At 39.8% G+C, this 21,797-nt stretch overlaps 5 protein-coding genes across 12 annotated transcripts; 1 reads left to right on the top strand and 4 right to left on the bottom strand.

Annotated features, from left to right (window-relative positions):
• Window positions 1-21: 21 nt before the first annotated feature.
• ofd1 (OFD1 centriole and centriolar satellite protein) lies at window positions 22-8,424 on the bottom strand. Of its 2 annotated transcripts, none has more exons than XM_046054285.1 (23): window positions 8,263-8,424; window positions 8,021-8,163; window positions 7,706-7,909; window positions 7,537-7,605; window positions 7,407-7,434; window positions 7,211-7,318; window positions 6,989-7,125; window positions 6,660-6,833; window positions 6,364-6,470; window positions 6,137-6,256; window positions 5,230-5,303; window positions 5,053-5,144; window positions 4,672-4,861; window positions 3,881-4,011; window positions 3,574-3,685; window positions 2,416-3,135; window positions 2,140-2,296; window positions 1,944-2,035; window positions 1,349-1,477; window positions 1,003-1,160; window positions 709-882; window positions 530-600; window positions 22-231 (listed from the first exon to the last, which is right to left on the bottom strand). In XM_046054285.1, the coding sequence occupies exons 2-23, from the start codon at window positions 8,114-8,116 to the stop codon at window positions 186-188; spliced, it is 3,189 nt and encodes a 1,062-aa protein (XP_045910241.1). In that variant the 5' UTR covers window positions 8,117-8,163; window positions 8,263-8,424; the 3' UTR covers window positions 22-185. The 2 variants fall into 2 exon arrangements, with proteins under 2 accessions (XP_045910241.1, XP_045910242.1); XM_046054286.1 differs by having other exon boundaries at window positions 709-870.
• Window positions 7,999-17,137, top strand: trappc2 (trafficking protein particle complex subunit 2). Of its 5 annotated transcripts, none has more exons than XM_046054300.1 (6): window positions 8,221-8,477; window positions 8,637-8,660; window positions 8,921-9,047; window positions 9,300-9,444; window positions 9,922-10,007; window positions 10,104-10,926. In XM_046054300.1, exons 3-6 carry the CDS (start codon window positions 8,955-8,957, stop codon window positions 10,200-10,202), a joined length of 423 nt encoding a protein of 140 aa, XP_045910256.1. In that variant the 5' UTR covers window positions 8,221-8,477; window positions 8,637-8,660; window positions 8,921-8,954; the 3' UTR covers window positions 10,203-10,926. The 5 variants fall into 5 exon arrangements, with proteins under 5 accessions (XP_045910253.1, XP_045910256.1, XP_045910255.1 ...); XM_046054299.1 differs by having other exon boundaries at window positions 8,573-8,660; XM_046054296.1 differs by lacking the exons at window positions 8,221-8,477; window positions 9,922-10,007; window positions 10,104-10,926 and adding exons at window positions 15,627-15,655; window positions 16,133-16,218; window positions 16,315-17,137 and having other exon boundaries at window positions 9,300-9,415.
• Window positions 11,037-13,239, bottom strand: LOC123973915 (ras-related protein Rab-9A). 2 transcript variants are annotated; one of them, XM_046054290.1, is made up of 3 exons: window positions 13,082-13,239; window positions 12,549-12,660; window positions 11,037-12,442 (listed from the first exon to the last, which is right to left on the bottom strand). In XM_046054290.1, the coding sequence occupies exon 3, from the start codon at window positions 12,401-12,403 to the stop codon at window positions 11,795-11,797; it is 609 nt and encodes a 202-aa protein (XP_045910246.1). In that variant the 5' UTR covers window positions 12,404-12,442; window positions 12,549-12,660; window positions 13,082-13,239; the 3' UTR covers window positions 11,037-11,794. The 2 variants fall into 2 exon arrangements, with proteins under 2 accessions (XP_045910246.1, XP_045910247.1); XM_046054291.1 differs by having other exon boundaries at window positions 12,553-12,660.
• Window positions 17,138-17,247: 110 nt separating the features above from the next.
• LOC123973916 (ras-related protein Rab-9A) lies at window positions 17,248-19,450 on the bottom strand. Of its 2 annotated transcripts, none has more exons than XM_046054294.1 (3): window positions 19,293-19,450; window positions 18,760-18,871; window positions 17,248-18,653 (listed from the first exon to the last, which is right to left on the bottom strand). In XM_046054294.1, exon 3 carries the CDS (start codon window positions 18,612-18,614, stop codon window positions 18,006-18,008), a length of 609 nt encoding a protein of 202 aa, XP_045910250.1. In that variant the 5' UTR covers window positions 18,615-18,653; window positions 18,760-18,871; window positions 19,293-19,450; the 3' UTR covers window positions 17,248-18,005. The 2 variants fall into 2 exon arrangements, with proteins under 2 accessions (XP_045910250.1, XP_045910251.1); XM_046054295.1 differs by having other exon boundaries at window positions 18,764-18,871.
• Window positions 19,451-20,496: 1,046 nt separating this feature from the next.
• LOC123973918 (epidermal growth factor-like protein 6) lies at window positions 20,497-21,788 on the bottom strand. The gene is made up of 3 exons (XM_046054301.1): window positions 21,760-21,788; window positions 21,397-21,659; window positions 20,497-21,118 (listed from the first exon to the last, which is right to left on the bottom strand). Exons 2-3 carry the CDS (start codon window positions 21,643-21,645, stop codon window positions 21,011-21,013), a joined length of 357 nt encoding a protein of 118 aa, XP_045910257.1. The 5' UTR covers window positions 21,646-21,659; window positions 21,760-21,788; the 3' UTR covers window positions 20,497-21,010.
• Between the last annotated feature and the right edge of the window lie 9 nt (window positions 21,789-21,797).

Raw genomic sequence — 21,797 nt, 5'->3', positions numbered from 1 at the left:
CAATCCAAAAGGAAACCATTATAAATCAAATATGATTTATTCATACATATGCAGTGTGTGTCAAATATACATACTGAAAGCCCAATCTTAAAATATAAACAATAAAATGCTTCACACCTGTTAACAGTGCAAGGCTACAGATGCTTAAATAGTTCAGTTTATGATAGCACTTTGGGACAACCAGCTCACCAGAAATCATCATCATCCTCCTTGTGTGAATATGCTGCAATGCTGAGAAAACAAAATCAGGTAAATTGGTGACAGTCTCAAGGGACAGGGGGAAAAAAAAGCTAAAACAGTACAGTGTTTCACAATTAACTCACTTAAGACAACATAGTTCCAGAACAAACAACATTCAAAAGACCAGGAGATGAGAAACCAAGAAATAAATTTAATGTTTTTGGAAGAGGATTATGTGGGCTTATATATTTATTAATCTTTCCTACAGTAACCGCATAGCTTTAAGTAAAGTCATAAACCTATTTATCTATTTTGTGTCCGGCCTATTTTCCCCCCTTTTTTGAGTTACCTGCCATCTTTCTCCTCAGACAAACTCTTAGCCTCTGGGCTTGTATGTCCTGCTTCTGCTCTTACAGGGCTCTGAAAACAGAGACGCACTCAGTTTAAACACACAGGGAGGCTGCTACAAGCCACGTCTCAAAAGCAAAAGTTCTACAGGAGTCTCTGACAAATAGGCGTGCAACTCACTTGCGCATGCTGCTTCTCTCTTGCTTCCAGGACCATCTTCATGTATTTCTCCAATGGATTTTCACCTTTAGACTCCTCTCCGTCATCATCCGCTTCTTGCTTTGGCTCTAAATCTCCTCCTTTCTTACTTCCAATTTCTTCTTCCTGTCCTGGTTTCTCCACCTGTTGCATAAGCTGGTTAGACATAGATACTGTCAATTTTAATTTCATCAGGCTGTGTTTACTTGGTTGACATAAATATGTAAGGATCAGAAAGAGGAGTTTTAGAAGAACTTGGTGCAAGACAACCATTACCAGCTCTCTCTCCAGTCTTGCCAGTTCTTGCAGCTCCCTCTCTCTGGCTTCCTCTTCCTCCCTTTGCCTTCGTTCTTGCCTTTCCTTCCGCTCCCTTTCCCACCTTTGCTCTTCATCTTCTTCCTTAGCAGATGATTCACCCAAAGTTTGTGGGACTTCTATAAAACATATGGTTTGACATGAGACAAATCAGTTGTCAATGCATTTTTGATAATTTTGGTTTTGCACCAGAATGAGCGAAAAATGAAAGATTCAAACAGTGATTGTGTACAGCAGAAGGTGGCCATTCTTGTCATTTGGGGTCAACCAAGATGGCGCGTCAATAACTCGGGGACTAACAACTCACCCGCCTGGGCCTGCAAGTCTTTTGGGTCTTCTGGGAGTTCCTGTGGGCGGGGGACAGTGGGGCCGTCAGGGGCCTCCTCAGAGAGAGGGACGACAGTGTCCAGGAGAAGCTCTGGAATGTGGCTGGGCTCTGGAGGGAGACATGCACAAAGAGATCTTTTATGCCCCACCATAATGCAACAGGGCCAGAGGACCGGCACAGAATACATAATCAGCTGCCCTTCATCTTCACCATTGTGCGGGGCCACTGAAAGGACACTTTGGAGGCCAGTCACACACTCATTAAAAAACAGCCCTACCCAACTCCAAAACCTCCGTACCGGATATACTCCATTTTGTTACTGGGATTTTACTTAAATTAATGATAATAAAAACTGAAAAACAAAACGCACATTAACACATCACTAAGAACATTGTGTATTTAAAAATGTAATGAGCTTGTTTGAAGTATTTTGTATGGACAGATGAAGCACACACAATCACACTCCCATGTTGTATTTGCAAAGTGGAGCAGATCTAAACTAGGTCTCATATCACCTTTCACAGTATATTAGTGTAGTTAAATAGTGAGAACATACACCAACAAATAAGAGTACCTGACAAAATCCCGGTGAGATCTTCAAGGCTTATTTTCTCAGGCTGTGGGGAAGACTCCAAGCTGGAGAACTCAGGCTGTAGCTTTGGTGGACTGACAGAAACCGGGGGCAAACATAGGGCATTAGGATTCACTTTCACTACATAGAGTGAATAGAAATTTTGTAATGTCCTTGATTAAGGGATGCCAGATGGTACCTGCACTGGTCTCGCGCTGTGCTCTTCAGCTGAGGACTTTGAGGTGAACTGAGCTCAGAGGAAAAGTCACCTGAGGTCACCACCTCGTTGTGGGGGGCGCGAGGGAGCTGTCTGTCAGGCGGCAGCTCCGGGAATGCCACCGGAGACACAACTGCTTCTATCACGGGCAAAGACTTCATGTTAGGTAATAAGAATATAATCCAAAGACTGACATGAAAAAGGTGTGAACTGACGGGGTAAAGCTTTTTAAAAAAAAAAAAAAAAAAAAAAAAGTACCTTCTGCAATCTCTCTTTGAAGTTTCTGCCTAGAGGAAGAGTGTGGTGGTGAGGATAAACATCTGGGTGGAGGGTTGCTCCCATCCTCAGAGTGTCCATCTCTTAGATACAGGGCTTCAGTTAAAGACTGGAGACTGTTATCAGGGAAAACTGTGAACTGTGGTTGGTTATGGTCTTCTAAGAAGGTCACTCTTGGTTGTGCAGGTAGTATGGTGTTTCTGGTGTCATAGGTTGAGGAGGGCGTTCTGGTGGTTTGTGGAGACAGTGGTCTGTGTGAGACCTTAGATTTGTGTGGTGAGTGGGTGTGTGAATGGTGAGAGACTTGCTTTCTTAGAGGAGGGTCAGGGTGATGGGAAGGATGTGTTGGTTGTGGGGAAAGGGGTCTAGGGGGAAGCATGTGTGAGATGGTGGAGCGCACTGCCCTCTGCTGGTAGTTCCTGTAGGCTTCCTCCAAGGTCTCAGCCTCTTTCTGCAGCTCCTGGATCCGAGCCTTGGCCTCAGCCACCAGCTCCGTGTCGGAGTCTGGAGAGTCACTCCAAGGCGCCTTGTGTCCTCGCATGGGCCCGCCCAATTCACAAATACCATCATAACCCACCCTGGCCCTCAGCAGAGCCCTGTCCACATAGATGTCAGGGGGAACCAGCTTGTCTGTGCTGAGCTCCAACACTGAACGATCAACAAGAGAGGGATTGGGGTTACGCAGCACTTCATTTTCAAGAGCTGCCATCATTGCATGGATTACACAAAAGAAATGGGAAAGAAAAGGAAAAGCAAACGAGAGAGAGAGATAGTTTGAACACTAATACACAAGACCAACCACAATTCAAGAGCACAAATCAAAAAAAAAAAAAAAAAAAAAAAAAAAAAAAGGAGTTGCTACAACTAATTTGAAGAAGTCTTCACACATGCATTTACACCTAGGATCTGGTTGCTACTACTGCAACACGACTTCCTTTCTTGTATATAATATATTATAGTTACTGAGTGTGTTCGGGGTTCTTTAAAATTTGAAAAGGAAGCCAGTTTATGGAAAGCAAAAATAAAACAGAAGTTATGCATTACTGATTGTAACATATATAACTGCATACTGGAACCTACATGAGTGGAAGTAACTAATCACTAGGACATGGCACACATGCATGCCCAGTCATTGGGTACCTTGTTGAGTTTGGCGAAGCTGCATCTTAAGGTCCTCAATGTGGTTAGTCATCCATTGTGACTTCTCTTCACACTCCATCAAATGACCCTTGAGCTGAGCGCAACGCTCCACCTGCAGAAAACAGCAGGACTTTTTGTATTGTTGACACACAGGGTAAAGTATACGATAAGTACAGGTCACTTGAAAGCAACAAACCCCATTTACACAAGACATTCCCCAAGGCGAGAACAAACTGCCTGGAAAAAAAAAAAAGAAATAAACTGACTTAGTTTCCCACACTCAGCGAGAGGCTGCGATGCGACTGACCTCACTCTGGAGCTGTGCCTGCAGCACCTGTTTCTGGTTGTCAAACTCTTCCTCATCCAGACTGCGAGCGCTCTGTAGCCTCCGTAGCTCCATCTGCAGGGCCAGCTGCTCTTTGGACGGCTTGGCTAAATCTGAGATGGGATATCAGAGTCAAAACATAAAATATTTTGCCAGTAGTGTCTATTTCGGTTATCTAAAAAAACAAAACAAAAAAAAAAAAACACCTGGTGATACACAGAAGGTGTTCGGATTTAGGGTATCCAGTTGAAATTTTTTCCCTGCCCCATCCTTAAACAGAAATACTGTATCCCTCAGAGATAGGTTATGCTTTGGTTATCTGCCATAGGTAAAGGCAGCTCTCTGTCTCTGCTCACTGCTCCCATTCACTCCACTTCTTGTTCCCATTCCCTCACTGGTTGCTTGTTTAGAGACTTACTCAACACAGAGCTACAAACACAGCACAGAGGCCCCCACATTGGCAGGCAAGACACATTCAAAAAGAATTAGCTGAGCCAGAAGCAGTGGGACAGATGAACATGAATGCTTCACAGTACACTGCATCTCCCACCGCTCGCAATGAATGCAACATAAGAACTTTATCACAGTAAATATCAGTACCTCCAAAATATTTATATATTATAAACAATAACTCTCAGATAATAAAATTCCCAGCCACAAAAGGAATCAGTTGTATATTATCACATAAAAAAAAAAAATTTATTCCATCATTCCCTAATGGTAAACTAGATGGGGAAATTGCAGAAAGCCAAGTCCCCTGGGAGGTACCTCACCAGCATGGAGAAGCCGGTTCTCCTCTTGGGCCTCCTCCAGCTGTTTCTTTAGCAGTCGCAGTTGCCCCTGCAGCTCTGTTTTCTCTCTTTTCAAACTGGGGTAGTCACTCATGGTCTCCAGTCTTTCCCTTAACAGCTCCTTCTGTTGAGTCATTAGAGAAAGCTGCTGCTGTGATGTCTCTAGCTCAGCCTGGGAAACAAGAGACATGAAAAGAGAAAAGAGACTTAATTATCAAATACATAAATACAATTATTGCAGGATCACATCATACTGACTAATTGAAAGTGTACAGTTATTTTGTAGGACTGAAATATTGTGCCTGTTGCCCAGAGAAGAAGGCGAAGTTAACACTGCTGAGTGAGTGAAGTTGTGTTGTTTACCTGCAGCAGTCTCAGCTCTGAACATGCTCTACTATGCTCCACTAAATTGGCATTAATTACAGCTGACTCCTTTTGGATACGAGCAGTTTCCACTGAGAAATAAAAAGAAAGTAAACATGATCAAACCACAGGTAACAGCAAAACAGTCAGTAACTTTACAGGTATACAAATACCCACTTTTGTTTCTGTTCTCATTCTTGGTTAGTTTTTCTGTTCTCTTGACAAATTCCTCCTTCAACTCAAGCTGATACCTAAATTTATAAAAATCATAAGAACAACAGTCAAAAAGAGCTTTGAAACTTTTCCTGTTACAGAAGGGTGCAGAGTAATAAAACAAACCAGCTGCCATCTAAAGAACTGTTAAAGCACTGTGTGTCTCATTTGGTCAAATGGATCATCAATTGTTTTAAATAATGATTTTGATTAAATGTATGTTACTTCATAGTCAGAGCTGCTGACAGCCGGTAAACAGTCTTAAGTCTGGAAATCTGCACTACGTAACTATATTATTGTCAAGTAAGTCATAGTTGGTAAATCATAGTTTTGATGTAATATGATAAGCATATTAACACAGAAATTCACTTTTTGGGCTGTGGGGTCTTTGGAGTACCCAATTTTAACTTATTTATTGACGTTCATTCACCAACAGAACAATTATCTCTGATAACATTCAAACAGTAAGCAAAGACATTTTCCTGGAGAACGGAATAAATCTATGACTTGTATATTGTGCACACAGGATGCTGTTATTAATGGTAAAACCTACAAAATAGTGCCATCAACTGGTCACACAATGACATGGTTAAATAAACTTTGGTAATTTCAACCTGGACCCTATTTTCCCCACATTTTTGGATCTAAGTGCTTGTTTCAGCCATTAAACGCTCTTGCCAAAGCCACCAAACTCCATGGACAAATACAATAATTTACCTTGCAGCTCATCATACTTCTTTCAGATTCGACATAAGCAAAGTAAAACTCACCAAACTCGTCTTGGTTTGTCTTTCCATTGTTCCAACTCTCACCAACTCTGGTTTGGCTGATATAAACATTACAAATGAGACCTTGTTCATGATGAAAATACCTGGAAAGTTCATTCTTCAGCCGTTGATCGTATGTCGCCTCCATCGTCTTCAGTGCCAGTTCTCTCCTCCTCAGCAGCTCGTCCGTGGTCTTGACCTTCTCCTCATGAATTTGACAAGTCCTATCATCATACAAACACAGTAACATTCTTTGTCAACCAGTGATCACAGGGAGGGAGTGTAGCCCCCCCCTTTATAAACATGAATGGTAAACAGAAAAAGCTCTTACTTTTCAAAAGCCTCCATTCTCATCCTCAGTTCATTTTCTCTGCTCCGCTGTGTTTCAATTTCTTTCAGGACAGATTGTCTCTGCATATACACATTTTTCTCTTCAATCTAAAAGGAAAGAGAAATACAAATTAACAGCCTCAATTACACTGTCTTAGATTTGAGCAATTTCAAATTGTGCCAATCAGTACTGTGATGTTGACAGCCTGCTGTAATTTTACTTTAAAGAAATTCTGATTTGCTGAAGTTAATCTTGAGAAAGAAACAGAGCACATCACCACATCAGCGGTAATCTACCTCTTGTTGTTTTTGTAACCGATCAATGGCATTTTTCTCCCGGTCCATCAATGTCTTTGCCTTCATTTCGTAAGTCCTCTCCAGCTCTTGCTTCAGTTTATCAAATTCTTTATGAAATTTAGCTTGTTCTTCCATCCTTACCTTGGCGATTTCAACATCTTTAAAATGATTCATCTGAAGAAAGAAAAGACACAATGTTAACCACCAGCAATACTACATTATCATATATTGGCCACAAAATAAATAGAATAATTTCTAACCCTTAAAACATGCCTGCTCATACAGTGTTTGACTCATTAGAATAATATATTGTAGAAACATACATGTACCTTTGTGTTCATTTCTGCTTGCATTTGTGCTTCAGTTTCTTTTCTATATGCAGCCAGTTTTGATTGGAGCGAAAACCATTTATCCCCACTGTAGTTGAAGCTCTCGTATTCCTTATCAATCATTTTCATCTTCTCAACTGCATGTGGAACAAAGGAAACATTTAAAAACTGCACCAAAAAGCATGTGTGTAGAATACAATTTAAGACTTTATTTCATCGTACCAAGAGACTCTCCATAACTTGCTACGCTGATTGTCTGAGTATCAGCATCGTGGCACAGGCCGCGAGTATAATGGTGTGTTAGCTGTGTTAGAAGGCTGATCAGGAACCCTGTTAGAGAAAGAGTAAATATATCAAGGATAGGCTCAAGCCTAAGGCCTAAGTTTTAAAAGAAAATGGAACAGAAATCTGCAAATACCTTTATCATTGCTCTCTTTGTTTGAAAACTGCAATAAAATCAAATTATAAAACACCATTACTACCAACAAGATTTATTTCTACTTATTTCAAGAACAATTTTCAACATGCTAGATCATATCATTGATTACCAGGGATCTGTAAAGGGCTGATTCAGGACTAATTTTAAGAAGCTGAAGAAGCTCTCCCTTAGTGGAAACCTGCCGAAATGGATCAGAGAACAAAATCTTAATCTGCAAACATTTTCATTACACTTTAAGCTACAGTAAATTAAACAAACAGTCATGTAGGCATGCTCACCTTGTCTTTGCACAGGCCACTTTCAGGGTAGAATACAGAAAGGGTGTACTCATACCCCGAGATGCGGAGATGATCAGCCACTATGCTGTTGCAGGCTGAGACCAAAAGGGGTTCAGATTTCCCAGGTACTGTTCTGGGAACTGGTTCTCCTCCAGTCAAAGGGGGGTGTTTTAACTCGTGGATGAGCTGATTCCGCAGCTGCGTCTGAATCAGATCAAAAGCGTGAAAGAGAACAAGGATGAAGACCAAACTCTCTCTATCGCGTAGGTCAATGGAGTACACTTGGTCAACAACAACGTCATTAGTACGACTTACTTTGAGCGTATCAAGCACTCCTTTACTTTTAAACGTTTGATACAGTCTTTTCCTCAGCTCATCTGGGGATAACGTGTCTTCCTTGGCCGATGACATCACTGTCGAGTGCTGTAATGTAGGTCCCGACCATACAGTCTATGGTCCTGACAGAAGAGAAACAAACAGCACGGTAACGTTAATAACAAGGCGAGCTAGAGAACAAAAAAACCCTCACGTTTCAACAACTTTCGATGTGTTCTTACCTAGTGTTAGACTATTGTCACTTTGTCTCTTTAATACAACATCTGACAGGCATCTAAAAAAAACCAAAAGTGAATAATTTATCTAGTTAACAGCCTAACGACCAGAAAGCGTTTTCGGCGTCCCTTTAGAGGAGGTGTGCCTCTAACATTTAAATCCGTCAACGGAAATTTGTATTCCGGGGAGGCCCACAGTTATGACGTAACATCAAAACGCTGTAATTATTTTTATTATTAATCCATAATATATTACTTATTCAATTCAGTGATATAATATTTATATGAAGCGAAGCTAAAAACAACCGTTTTACAGCAACTGACTGATACATTTATTTGGCTAATTGACCATGTCGTCATCTTTATGCGACGACTCACAGCTCTCCAGGAAGCAACATAAACAGGTAAAAACAAAGTCGCCTGTATCAAAGTAATACGCTTTCCTTCTTGTATTTAAATGTTACGTTGCATTCTTATAATCATTTAAGTTGTGAAATGTTTACTTTAGTCTCACACTTAAACGCCAGACGACGCAAAGCGCCTGTGGAGCGCTGCAGCTAATGTTAGCTTGCTAGCTGAAAGGTTCACAATAATTTGCGTGAAATTGATACTGATGTTTGGGATATTTGTCCAACATACTTCTTTTGGTCTGAATTGTTTTCAGGGCAGTTTGGCTGTGCAACGATAAAGGGAAGACGATGTCTGGAAGTTTTTATTTTGTCATGGTTGGTCATCATGACAATCCTGTGTTTGAGATGGAGTTCCTGCCATCTGGGAAGCCTGAATCAAAGGTAACAAGGCTTAATAACATTAGAGTACATTCCAGTACATCTTTTCTTGTCTAGTAACAGGGTAGAGAAAAAAAAATGTTGCGTGTGATTCATTAGCCTAGCCATAGACTACAGCAGAACAGTCAGGACAAATCTATAAAGCATGTGACCACACTAAAATGTCTCTTTAATGTTACTATTACAAGGCCTTTATAGTTATGCTATGTCTCTTATTCTTTTATCGAGTTTAATAAGTTGTTTCATTGACCACAGGATGACCATCGTCACCTGAACCAGTTCATCGCACACGCAGCCCTGGATTTGGTGGATGAAAACATGTGGTTGTCCAACAATATGTACTTGAAAACTGTGGACAAGTTCAACGAGTGGTTTGTCTCTGCCTTTGTCACTGCAGGACATATCCTTTTTTCCCCCTATTATATTTGATTCTCTCACAGACTACATTTTTAAAAAATTGATTGCAATCACAAAATTGACAAAATATCGCCATGTACAGTATATCGCTACTTTACTGACAGACAAAAAAGTCTACATAGTATATCTGTAATTTGGATAAAGTAATGCACAATAACTTAAATTATTAGTCAATTAACTGACAGAAAATGATTAAACAGTTTTGATAATCGATTATGTGTTTAGTTATTCCTCAAGCACAAATGCCAAAGATTGTCTCTGTCCAACTTCTTAAGCATACACATGTCATGTTTACCTGTTTTTATACAATTGTAAATTGAATATCTTTCAGTTTTGGATAGTTTGTCATTTATTAAAATAATCAACAAGTTAATTGATAATGAAAATTGTTAGCTGTAGCTATACTGCCATTATCTAAGGAATGTACTGGCTTTGCTTTGTTTTCTTTAACTTGGTGTACATATAAGATTCATCATGCTGCATGATGTGCGACAAGAAGATGGAATCAAAAACTTTTTTAATGATGTATACGATTTCTACATTAAGGTAAGTTGTCTTCCATATGATTAGAGTACCCTGAGGTAACACCGGGCATATTTGTTTCCTTCAGTGTTTGATTAAATCATTTATTCTGTCTTCCAGTTTGCAATGAATCCATTCTATGAAATCAATGCACCAATCCGCTCCACGGCTTTTGAGAGGAAAGTACAGTTTCTCGGAAAGAAACATCTCCTGAGTTAATCACTTCACATACACAAGGATTTTTATGTGTTTTGTCTATTTGTTGTAGATATGTTGTACCTAATACACTTGTTTGATGTATGTTTGTCTTTTCCTGTTTTGACAAAAGCAAACTTTATTCAACACAGATGTGGATTTTCTATAAAACTTTCCTGTCTGATTTACATTTTAATATAACTTTGGTTTCCTGATTTCTTGCATTGGGTGTGGTGTTGGTATGGCTACTGTATGTTAATTATCAACATTATACTTTAAGGAATAAACGCTTAAACTTATCCCAAGAGTGCTTGACAAATAATGACAAAAACATTTCAGTGAATAGACACAATCTAGTGCAGTTAGGTACTTGTGTTATGTCTTATCTACTGCCTTCAGCATTATATTACTGCAGGGGTTAGAAAGCACAACAGAATGGTAACATTCAGTTAAAACCTTGGGATAATAAACTGACTTTTCTGACTTCACAGGCTACAAAACATGCTTTTACAGACAATTCTCAGGTGATTTATTTATCGTTTAGCATACCAGTAGTACAACTTTTAATATATGAAATCTGAATGAGAAATAGTTAAGGCAAATGAATGGTTCACCATTTTAAATATTAAGCTGTGGGGAAAGATGTTGAATTGTAAGTAGAAAAAATGTTAGAAGTGCTTTGATGATCAGAATCATTATTTAAAACCATAAACTCAAATTAGTGGAATAAAAATGTACTCAATCTTGACTGCCCCTTCATTACAATTTCCTCCAGGAAATATTAATTCACTGACATTTAAGGTAAAAACAGGTTATAAAATACAAAACTTTCCAGAAACTTAAATACACCATACGCCATGCATGTTAACTTTGCTTTAATTTTGTTAGGGATCTTGTCCCCTCAGTGCTTCCAGCATATAGCCATTATCTATTCACTATGCAGAATGTGCACAAACAAGACCTAAAGGTGCAACAATGACAACAAGCCACTTTGTGTTAGTTACACAAAGTAGTGCCTTAGCTACTTTATTATTGTCAAAAGATTATTGGGCTGTATAAGTTATTGAATTGTTATTTTCTAAATATACAGTTCATCACTATCTGCATTATTACATTTGGGAGTGAAGTTCAGAAACCCTATGATGATCGCACGCCCAAGGTAGTACACTTCTAAACACATTTTACAGAATCACATTATAATTTGCCTTTGTGACAGAAAGGAACATTTGAGCATTTGAGAGGGAAGTGAAACTTCTCAAATACATTGCCCCTGTTCCGTAATGACATGAATTTACCCACACACTGTCTCGGGCCAACACAAAATATAGTTTGTTTTTCTGTTACCCCTCCATAGCCTGGCTTTTGAATTGTGACAGCGCCGAGTGAATGATTCAGTGATTTCATGTTTATTTGTAATAAGAAACGTAGTGTTTCCTCAATGTCTCTTCAAACAGAAGTCCAACTATTATTATTATCAAACCTTCAACGGTAAAACAAATCATAAAGCCAGTAGCATAATTTGTTTAAATAAGATGTTACTTCAGCATTGTAAACCTACAGCCTCATCACATAACAGGCATTACAGGAATATTAATGTTAGTGATAACTCCTGGATGTTATGAACAGCATGTGGTGGCGGAGCGAGGCTTTCTGTGGAGCTTGACTGTGTCTGTGGGGATGAGGTGGTCCGTTCTCTCATCCGCTGCCAACACTCTACGCACTGCCTCCTCAAATGCCACCGCTACATTGGTGGCATCCTTGGCACTGGTCTCATAATAGGGGAAGTCGCCGTTCTCCTTGCACCATTGCAGAGCCTCCTCAGTAGACACCTGCCGCTCTGTCACGTCCACTTTGTTGCCCAAGACTACGAATGGGAACTTCTCTGGCTCCTTGACATCTGCATAGTAGATGAACTCCTTCTTCCAGTTGCCTAAGTTGAGAAAACTCTGGTTGTCATCTACGCTGAAGGTGAGCAGGCAGCAGTCAGAACCACGATAGAAAGGAGTCCTCAGGCTGCGGAAGCGCTCCTGGCCAGCTGTGTCCCAGATCTGTAGGGTAACCTGGTGGCCGTCTACCTCAAGTTCCTTGTTGAGGAACTCAACGCCAATGGTGTGGAAAAGGTGTGCGTCAAACTTGTTGGTGACGTAGCGATTCATGATGGAGCTTTTTCCTACACCACCATCACCCAGCAGAATGACTTTCAGCAGGGATGTCTTTGTTGTCATGGCTATTCACTCCTGATCGAACACTTGGAAATAATTTACCTAATGGAGACATGCAATGTGCAAAATATATTGTTATTATCTGTACAACACGATCTTGCTGCAGAAGCACAATTTTTGGTGGATGTTTTGAGCTCTTTGGTCTCACCCACGATTGATTTTGGCCTCCTCCACTTGTCCAGATAATGTGCTGTAGACCCTTGTCCTTGGTCACATGCTCATTTGTTTAATGTTGATGTGAGCAGCCATGCAACAAACAGCTGTAACAGTGACAAGCAATCAGTTTCCTGATTAACAGATGGCACAGGACTGCAGTTATATCCCCACTGTTGCAATAAAGCATAATCTGCTACCAAACGATCATTACACTGTGAGCACAACCACGTAAAAAGAGATAGCTTGTCACATATGACGTACACAACATCAAACCAATGGCTATAAACCGCTAGTAGAGAGAGTACGAACTGTAGGTTTATCAACTGGCCAGGTGTTAGCTAAGCCAGGCTAACATGAAAAAATGAAAACAAGGGAACACCGTTAGGCTAATAAAATACACTACTTTCTCTAGCTCAGGTTTACTTGCAGGTGGAGCTTGCTAGTAACGTAACACTACCTCACAGTTTCAACCAACCCGCCGCCGAGTCAACGAGAAATATAACACGGAAAAATATGAATGCATACGTTTGACTGCTCCTCGCACTGGGGTGGCTCGAGTCAACGTTAGGTCGCACCGTTTCCTGGTGAACTCCAAAGGCTCGGTGCTAACGCAGCTAGCTGCTAGCAAGCTAACGATACATGGACGGCCTCCGGTCATGTGATCTAGCCAGACAGAATACAACCAACGAGCGCTGAGATGACGTTTCACGCCCCTTCAACTCATATGACTGATATTAGTCGCAGTGTGCACGTTACAGCGAAAATATCATGCAACCTTTCAACCCAAGCGGGACTTTGCCTAACTTAGTGTTTATTTGTCTACAGGTGTTAGCTGGTTCCCCGGCGTATCTCTCTCTTTACTTATTTGTATTATTCATGCGCTGCCACCAGATAGCGACATTTAGATGTTTTCTGCAAGTATCCAAGATGTACTACACTATACGTAACATCTACTGGGCCTCATGAAAAAACACTAGATGCTGCTCCCCGAGCTACTAAGTAAGTTACAACAGTATTAGCAGCATTAGCAATCTAGGTTATTTTACTACGTCAAGGAACAACTAATGTGCTTTGTATGCAGAGTGGCCCAGTTGGATTAACGCTACAGTTATTTTTACTGAGACACATTTGACACAATGCTGAGTAAGCATCATTCTAATGCTTTTAATGTAGTAGAGTGAAAAATGCATTGTTTCCCTCTGAAATCTAGCTCAGATGGTCGCAAAAATTTAATCAAGTAAAGCACAAGTACCTCAAAACTGTACCCATACACAATTATTATCAAAGACAGCAACATTATTGACGTTATAAACCCCCCAAACTCTCATCAGCTGTCTGTTGTGGGAGAAAACCATCCTCTTTCCCCCTTTTTGATATGGATAGTTATATTGTCATGAAAGCATAACTTTCTCAAATTGAGTGTAAATTTACCACAAATCAGGAATCAACAGTTTTCTGTAATCAAATACCAGCCCTGGAATCCTTTAATATTTGTCATTTGTGGTGGTATTTCTTCAGCCAGCAGACTAATATTAGCTCATACTATGTCATAATACCTTGGATTTTGTACACCCCATAATACTGGTTTATGATACCACCACAGTCACTGCTATTACCATTAGGCTATATCCAGATGATGCTAGAATTACAGTAAGTGATATGATTAAGATTAGGCATCCAGGTATACAACCATACAGTATGTGGGTAACAAAAGGAATGGTAGACAAAGTTAGAAAAAAACAAACCGATTTAATGTAATAGTACAGTATAATATGAAAGCGAAATTCACAGCAGTTATGCACTGATACATTTTATCATGCAAAATAGCCTTCAAAAGTTATTCATCTAAGATTGAATATCAGATATAATTCACCTAAGAATTCACATTACATGTCAGATTATTTTCAGATAACTTCAGCAATGTACTATCACAAGCACAGCAAAGGACTACACACAATACTGTCAAACCTAATTAACAGACAAAGTTAGCATTTCCACCTATTCCTGAGATCTGAGTTATTTGTATTGTAAAAGAAAATGGTAGAGAATGTAGTAGGATGTATTGATGTAGCAGCATGGTCATAACGTAAACATGCATGCTCTGAATGTACATAATCTTTCCTGGAGACCTGTGTCTGCATCTTTATGTGGCTGTCCTGTGGCTAAGCCATGAGTTAAACACAGAGAAAGTCCCAGTTTCAATTGGAGCTGATTTTCAAGTTGGAAATCCTGGGTGGAGTTTCTTAAAAGACTGGACTGACATCCTCTTGACAGGGCCCTGAGGTCAGCACAACATTGTTCAACCCAATCTCCCCTCCAACACCTTTCCCACGCTGCGCTTCAAAGACAATCTGAAAGACATTCAAGGTTACCATTGCATCTTTAGGTTGTAGACTCCAGTAGTGAGTTTGCCTTTTGTCTTTCAAACATACTGTGAACGAAATTAATGTAACATTTTAGGGGGAAAAAGCCCATCTTAGCTATTCAGATAAGTACTGCACATACTTTTGATACAACATTTGTGCTGTTCAACCTCTTTATTACAGGTGTAATCATTATTAACAATTACAGCACTGGTTTGACAATCATCTATCGATAATATGTCTTATAAAATGAGAAATTGACTCACAGATACTGGGGCCTCTTCTTTCCAGGCCACAGTGAGGAGCTCTGTCTGCCAGCCCTGGTCTCTGCTTTGGCTCTGCTCCCATACTGGGTAAGCATTGTTATCCAGCAGCACCCTGAGAGTTCCCACATTATGGCCCACCACACGGTAGTCAAAGGTGAGACAGAAGCTGACCTGCTGGGCCCGGTCACTGAGAAGCAACTTCAGCTTGGCTACATCCTCCTGCTCCCCTATGAGCCCACTCATGGCCATGTAGTACTCAGCACCTGAAAGAGTTTGTAGCACATACAAGTGAAGTGTAGTATACTAAATTAATCTTAAATAATCTAAAAAATAAAAACAGCCTAAAAACATTTTTATAATTACCATCATCATGGTAGGCTACACTCCAGTCCATGTCATCAACAATATGTACTTGAAAACTGTGGACAAGTTCAACGAGTGGTTTGTCTCTGCCTTTGTCACTGCAGGACATATCCTTTTTTCCCCCTATTATATTTGATTCTCTCACAGACTACATTTTTAAAAAATTGATTGCAATCACAAAATTGACAAAATATCGCCATGTACAGTATATCGCTACTTTACTGACAGACAAAAAAGTCTACATAGTATATCTGTAATTTGGATAAAGTAATGCACAATAACTTAAATTATTAGTCAATTAACTGACAGAAAATGATTAAACAGTTTTGATAATCGATTATGTGTTTAGTTATTCCTCAAGCACAAATGCCAAAGATTGTCTCTGTCCAACTTCTTAAGCATACACATGTCATGTTTACCTGTTTTTATACAATTGTAAATTGAATATCTTTCAGTTTTGGATAGTTTGTCATTTATTAAAATAATCAACAAGTTAATTGATAATGAAAATTGTTAGCTGTAGCTATACTGCCATTATCTAAGGAATGTACTGGCTTTGCTTTGTTTTCTTTAACTTGGTGTACATATAAGATTCATCATGCTGCATGATGTGCGACAAGAAGATGGAATCAAAAACTTTTTTAATGATGTATACGATTTCTACATTAAGGTAAGTTGTCTTCCATATGATTAGAGTACCCTGAGGTAACACCGGGCATATTTGTTTCCTTCAGTGTTTGATTAAATCATTTATTCTGTCTTCCAGTTTGCAATGAATCCATTCTATGAAATCAATGCACCAATCCGCTCCACGGCTTTTGAGAGGAAAGTACAGTTTCTCGGAAAGAAACATCTCCTGAGTTAATCACTTCACATACACAAGGATTTTTATGTGTTTTGTCTATTTGTTGTAGATATGTTGTACCTAATACACTTGTTTGATGTATGTTTGTCTTTTCCTGTTTTGACAAAAGCAAACTTTATTCAACACAGATGTGGATTTTCTATAAAACTTTCCTGTCTGATTTACATTTTAATATAACTTTGGTTTCCTGATTTCTTGCATTGGGTGTGGTGTTGGTATGGCTACTGTATGTTAATTATCAACATTATACTTTAAGGAATAAACGCTTAAACTTATCCCAAGAGTGCTTGACAAATAATGACAAAAACATTTCAGTGAATAGACACAATCTAGTGCAGTTAGGTACTTGTGTTATGTCTTATCTACTGCCTTCAGCATTATATTACTGCAGGGGTTAGAAAGCACAACAGAATGGTAACATTCAGTTAAAACCTTGGGATAATAAACTGACTTTTCTGACTTCACAGGCTACAAAACATGCTTTTACAGACAATTCTCAGGTGATTTATTTATCGTTTAGCATACCAGTAGTACAACTTTTAATATATGAAATCTGAATGAGAAATAGTTAAGGCAAATGAATGGTTCACCATTTTAAATATTAAGCTGTGGGGAAAGATGTTGAATTGTAAGTAGAAAAAATGTTAGAAGTGCTTTGATGATCAGAATCATTATTTAAAACCATAAACTCAAATTAGTGGAATAAAAATGTACTCAATCTTGACTGCCCCTTCATTACAATTTCCTCCAGGAAATATTAATTCACTGACATTTAAGGTAAAAACAGGTTATAAAATACAAAACTTTCCAGAAACTTAAATACACCATACGCCATGCATGTTAACTTTGCTTTAATTTTGTTAGGGATCTTGTCCCCTCAGTGCTTCCAGCATATAGCCATTATCTATTCACTATGCAGAATGTGCACAAACAAGACCTAAAGGTGCAACAATGACAACAAGCCACTTTGTGTTAGTTACACAAAGTAGTGCCTTAGCTACTTTATTATTGTCAAAAGATTATTGGGCTGTATAAGTTATTGAATTGTTATTTTCTAAATATACAGTTCATCACTATCTGCATTATTACATTTGGGAGTGAAGTTCAGAAACCCTATGATGATCGCACGCCCAAGGTAGTACACTTCTAAACACATTTTACAGAATCACATTATAATTTGCCTTTGTGACAGAAAGGAACATTTGAGCATTTGAGAGGGAAGTGAAACTTCTCAAATACATTGCCCCTGTTCCGTAATGACATGAATTTACCCACACACTGTCTCGGGCCAACACAAAATATAGTTTGTTTTTCTGTTACCCCTCCATAGCCTGGCTTTTGAATTGTGACAGCGCCGAGTGAATGATTCAGTGATTTCATGTTTATTTGTAATAAGAAACGTAGTGTTTCCTCAATGTCTCTTCAAACAGAAGTCCAACTATTATTATTATCAAACCTTCAACGGTAAAACAAATCATAAAGCCAGTAGCATAATTTGTTTAAATAAGATGTTACTTCAGCATTGTAAACCTACAGCCTCATCACATAACAGGCATTACAGGAATATTAATGTTAGTGATAACTCCTGGATGTTATGAACAGCATGTGGTGGCGGAGCGAGGCTTTCTGTGGAGCTTGACTGTGTCTGTGGGGATGAGGTGGTCCGTTCTCTCATCCGCTGCCAACACTCTACGCACTGCCTCCTCAAATGCCACCGCTACATTGGTGGCATCCTTGGCACTGGTCTCATAATAGGGGAAGTCGCCGTTCTCCTTGCACCATTGCAGAGCCTCCTCAGTAGACACCTGCCGCTCTGTCACGTCCACTTTGTTGCCCAAGACTACGAATGGGAACTTCTCTGGCTCCTTGACATCTGCATAGTAGATGAACTCCTTCTTCCAGTTGCCTAAGTTGAGAAAACTCTGGTTGTCATCTACGCTGAAGGTGAGCAGGCAGCAGTCAGAACCACGATAGAAAGGAGTCCTCAGGCTGCGGAAGCGCTCCTGGCCAGCTGTGTCCCAGATCTGTAGGGTAACCTGGTGGCCGTCTACCTCAAGTTCCTTGTTGAGGAACTCAACGCCAATGGTGTGGAAAAGGTGTGCGTCAAACTTGTTGGTGACGTAGCGATTCATGATGGAGCTTTTTCCTACACCACCATCACCCAGCAGAATGACTTTCAGCAGGGATGTCTTTGTTGTCATGGCTATTCACTCCTGATCGAACACTTGGAAATAATTTACCTAATGGAGACATGCAATGTGCAAAATATATTGTTATTATCTGTACAACACGATCTTGCTGCAGAAGCACAATTTTTGGTGGATGTTTTGAGCTCTTTGGTCTCACCCACGATTGATTTTGGCCTCCTCCACTTGTCCAGATAATGTGCTGTAGACCCTTGTCCTTGGTCACATGCTCATTTGTTTAATGTTGATGTGAGCAGCCATGCAACAAACAGCTGTAACAGTGACAAGCAATCAGTTTCCTGATTAACAGATGGCACAGGACTGCAGTTATATCCCCACTGTTGCAATAAAGCATAATCTGCTACCAAACGATCATTACACTGTGAGCACAACCACGTAAAAAGAGATAGCTTGTCACATATGACGTACACAACATCAAACCAATGGCTATAAACCGCTAGTAGAGAGAGTACGAACTGTAGGTTTATCAACTGGCCAGGTGTTAGCTAAGCCAGGCTAACATGAAAAAATGAAAACAAGGGAACACCGTTAGGCTAATAAAATACACTACTTTCTCTAGCTCAGGTTTACTTGCAGGTGGAGCTTGCTAGTAACGTAACACTACCTCACAGTTTCAACCAACCCGCCGCCGAGTCAACGAGAAATATAACACGGAAAAATATGAATGCATACGTTTGACTGCTCCTCGCACTGGGGTGGCTCGAGTCAACGTTAGGTCGCACCGTTTCCTGGTGAACTCCAAAGGCTCGGTGCTAACGCAGCTAGCTGCTAGCAAGCTAACGATACATGGACGGCCTCCGGTCATGTGATCTAGCCAGACAGAATACAACCAACGAGCGCTGAGATGACGTTTCACGCCCCTTCAACTCATATGACTGATATTAGTCGCAGTGTGCACGTTACAGCGAAAATATCATGCAACCTTTCAACCCAAGCGGGACTTTGCCTAACTTAGTGTTTATTTGTCTACAGGTGTTAGCTGGTTCCCCGGCGTATCTCTCTCTTTACTTATTTGTATTATTCATGCGCTGCCACCAGATAGCGACATTTAGATGTTTTCTGCAAGTATCCAAGATGTACTACACTATACGTAACATCTACTGGGCCTCATGAAAAAACACTAGATGCTGCTCCCCGAGCTACTAAGTAAGTTACAACAGTATTAGCAGCATTAGCAATCTAGGTTATTTTACTACGTCAAGGAACAACTAATGTGCTTTGTATGCAGAGTGGCCCAGTTGGATTAACGCTACAGTTATTTTTACTGAGACACATTTGACACAATGCTGAGTAAGCATCATTCTAATGCTTTTAATGTAGTAGAGTGAAAAATGCATTGTTTCCCTCTGAAATCTAGCTCAGATGGTCGCAAAAATTTAATCAAGTAAAGCACAAGTACCTCAAAACTGTACCCATACACAATTATTATCAAAGACAGCAACATTATTGACGTTATAAACCCCCCAAACTCTCATCAGCTGTCTGTTGTGGGAGAAAACCATCCTCTTTCCCCCTTTTTGATATGGATAGTTATATTGTCATGAAAGCATAACTTTCTCAAATTGAGTGTAAATTTACCACAAATCAGGAATCAACAGTTTTCTGTAATCAAATACCAGCCCTGGAATCCTTTAATATTTGTCATTTGTGGTGGTATTTCTTCAGCCAGCAGACTAATATTAGCTCATACTATGTCATAATACCTTGGATTTTGTACACCCCATAATACTGGTTTATGATACCACCACAGTCACTGCTATTACCATTAGGCTATATCCAGATGATGCTAGAATTACAGTAAGTGATATGATTAAGATTAGGCATCCAGGTATACAACCATACAGTATGTGGGTAACAAAAGGAATGGTAGACAAAGTTAGAAAAAAACAAACCGATTTAATGTAATAGTACAGTATAATATGAAAGCGAAATTCACAGCAGTTATGCACTGATACATTTTATCATGCAAAATAGCCTTCAAAAGTTATTCATCTAAGATTGAATATCAGATATAATTCACCTAAGAATTCACATTACATGTCAGATTATTTTCAGATAACTTCAGCAATGTACTATCACAAGCACAGCAAAGGACTACACACAATACTGTCAAACCTAATTAACAGACAAAGTTAGCATTTCCACCTATTCCTGAGATCTGAGTTATTTGTATTGTAAAAGAAAATGGTAGAGAATGTAGTAGGATGTATTGATGTAGCAGCATGGTCATAACGTAAACATGCATGCTCTGAATGTACATAATCTTTCCTGGAGACCTGTGTCTGCATCTTTATGTGGCTGTCCTGTGGCTAAGCCATGAGTTAAACACAGAGAAAGTCCCAGTTTCAATTGGAGCTGATTTTCAAGTTGGAAATCCTGGGTGGAGTTTCTTAAAAGACTGGACTGACATCCTCTTGACAGGGCCCTGAGGTCAGCACAACATTGTTCAACCCAATCTCCCCTCCAACACCTTTCCCACGCTGCGCTTCAAAGACAATCTGAAAGACATTCAAGGTTACCATTGCATCTTTAGGTTGTAGACTCCAGTAGTGAGTTTGCCTTTTGTCTTTCAAACATACTGTGAACGAAATTAATGTAACATTTTAGGGGGAAAAAGCCCATCTTAGCTATTCAGATAAGTACTGCACATACTTTTGATACAACATTTGTGCTGTTCAACCTCTTTATTACAGGTGTAATCATTATTAACAATTACAGCACTGGTTTGACAATCATCTATCGATAATATGTCTTATAAAATGAGAAATTGACTCACAGATACTGGGGCCTCTTCTTTCCAGGCCACAGTGAGGAGCTCTGTCTGCCAGCCCTGGTCTCTGCTTTGGCTCTGCTCCCATACTGGGTAAGCATTGTTATCCAGCAGCACCCTGAGAGTTCCCACATTATGGCCCACCACACGGTAGTCAAAGGTGAGACAGAAGCTGACCTGCTGGGCCCGGTCACTGAGAAGCAACTTCAGCTTGGCTACATCCTCCTGCTCCCCTATGAGCCCACTCATGGCCATGTAGTACTCAGCACCTGAAAGAGTTTGTAGCACATACAAGTGAAGTGTAGTATACTAAATTAATCTTAAATAATCTAAAAAATAAAAACAGCCTAAAAACATTTTTATAATTACCATCATCATGGTAGGCTACACTCCAGTCCATGTCATCA

The sequence above is a fragment of the Micropterus dolomieu genome, linkage group LG07, assembly GCF_021292245.1.
Source record: "Micropterus dolomieu isolate WLL.071019.BEF.003 ecotype Adirondacks linkage group LG07, ASM2129224v1, whole genome shotgun sequence".
In the NCBI taxonomy this organism is placed as follows: domain Eukaryota; kingdom Metazoa; phylum Chordata; class Actinopteri; order Centrarchiformes; family Centrarchidae; genus Micropterus; species Micropterus dolomieu.
This window is presented reverse-complemented; position numbering and strand designations above follow the sequence as displayed.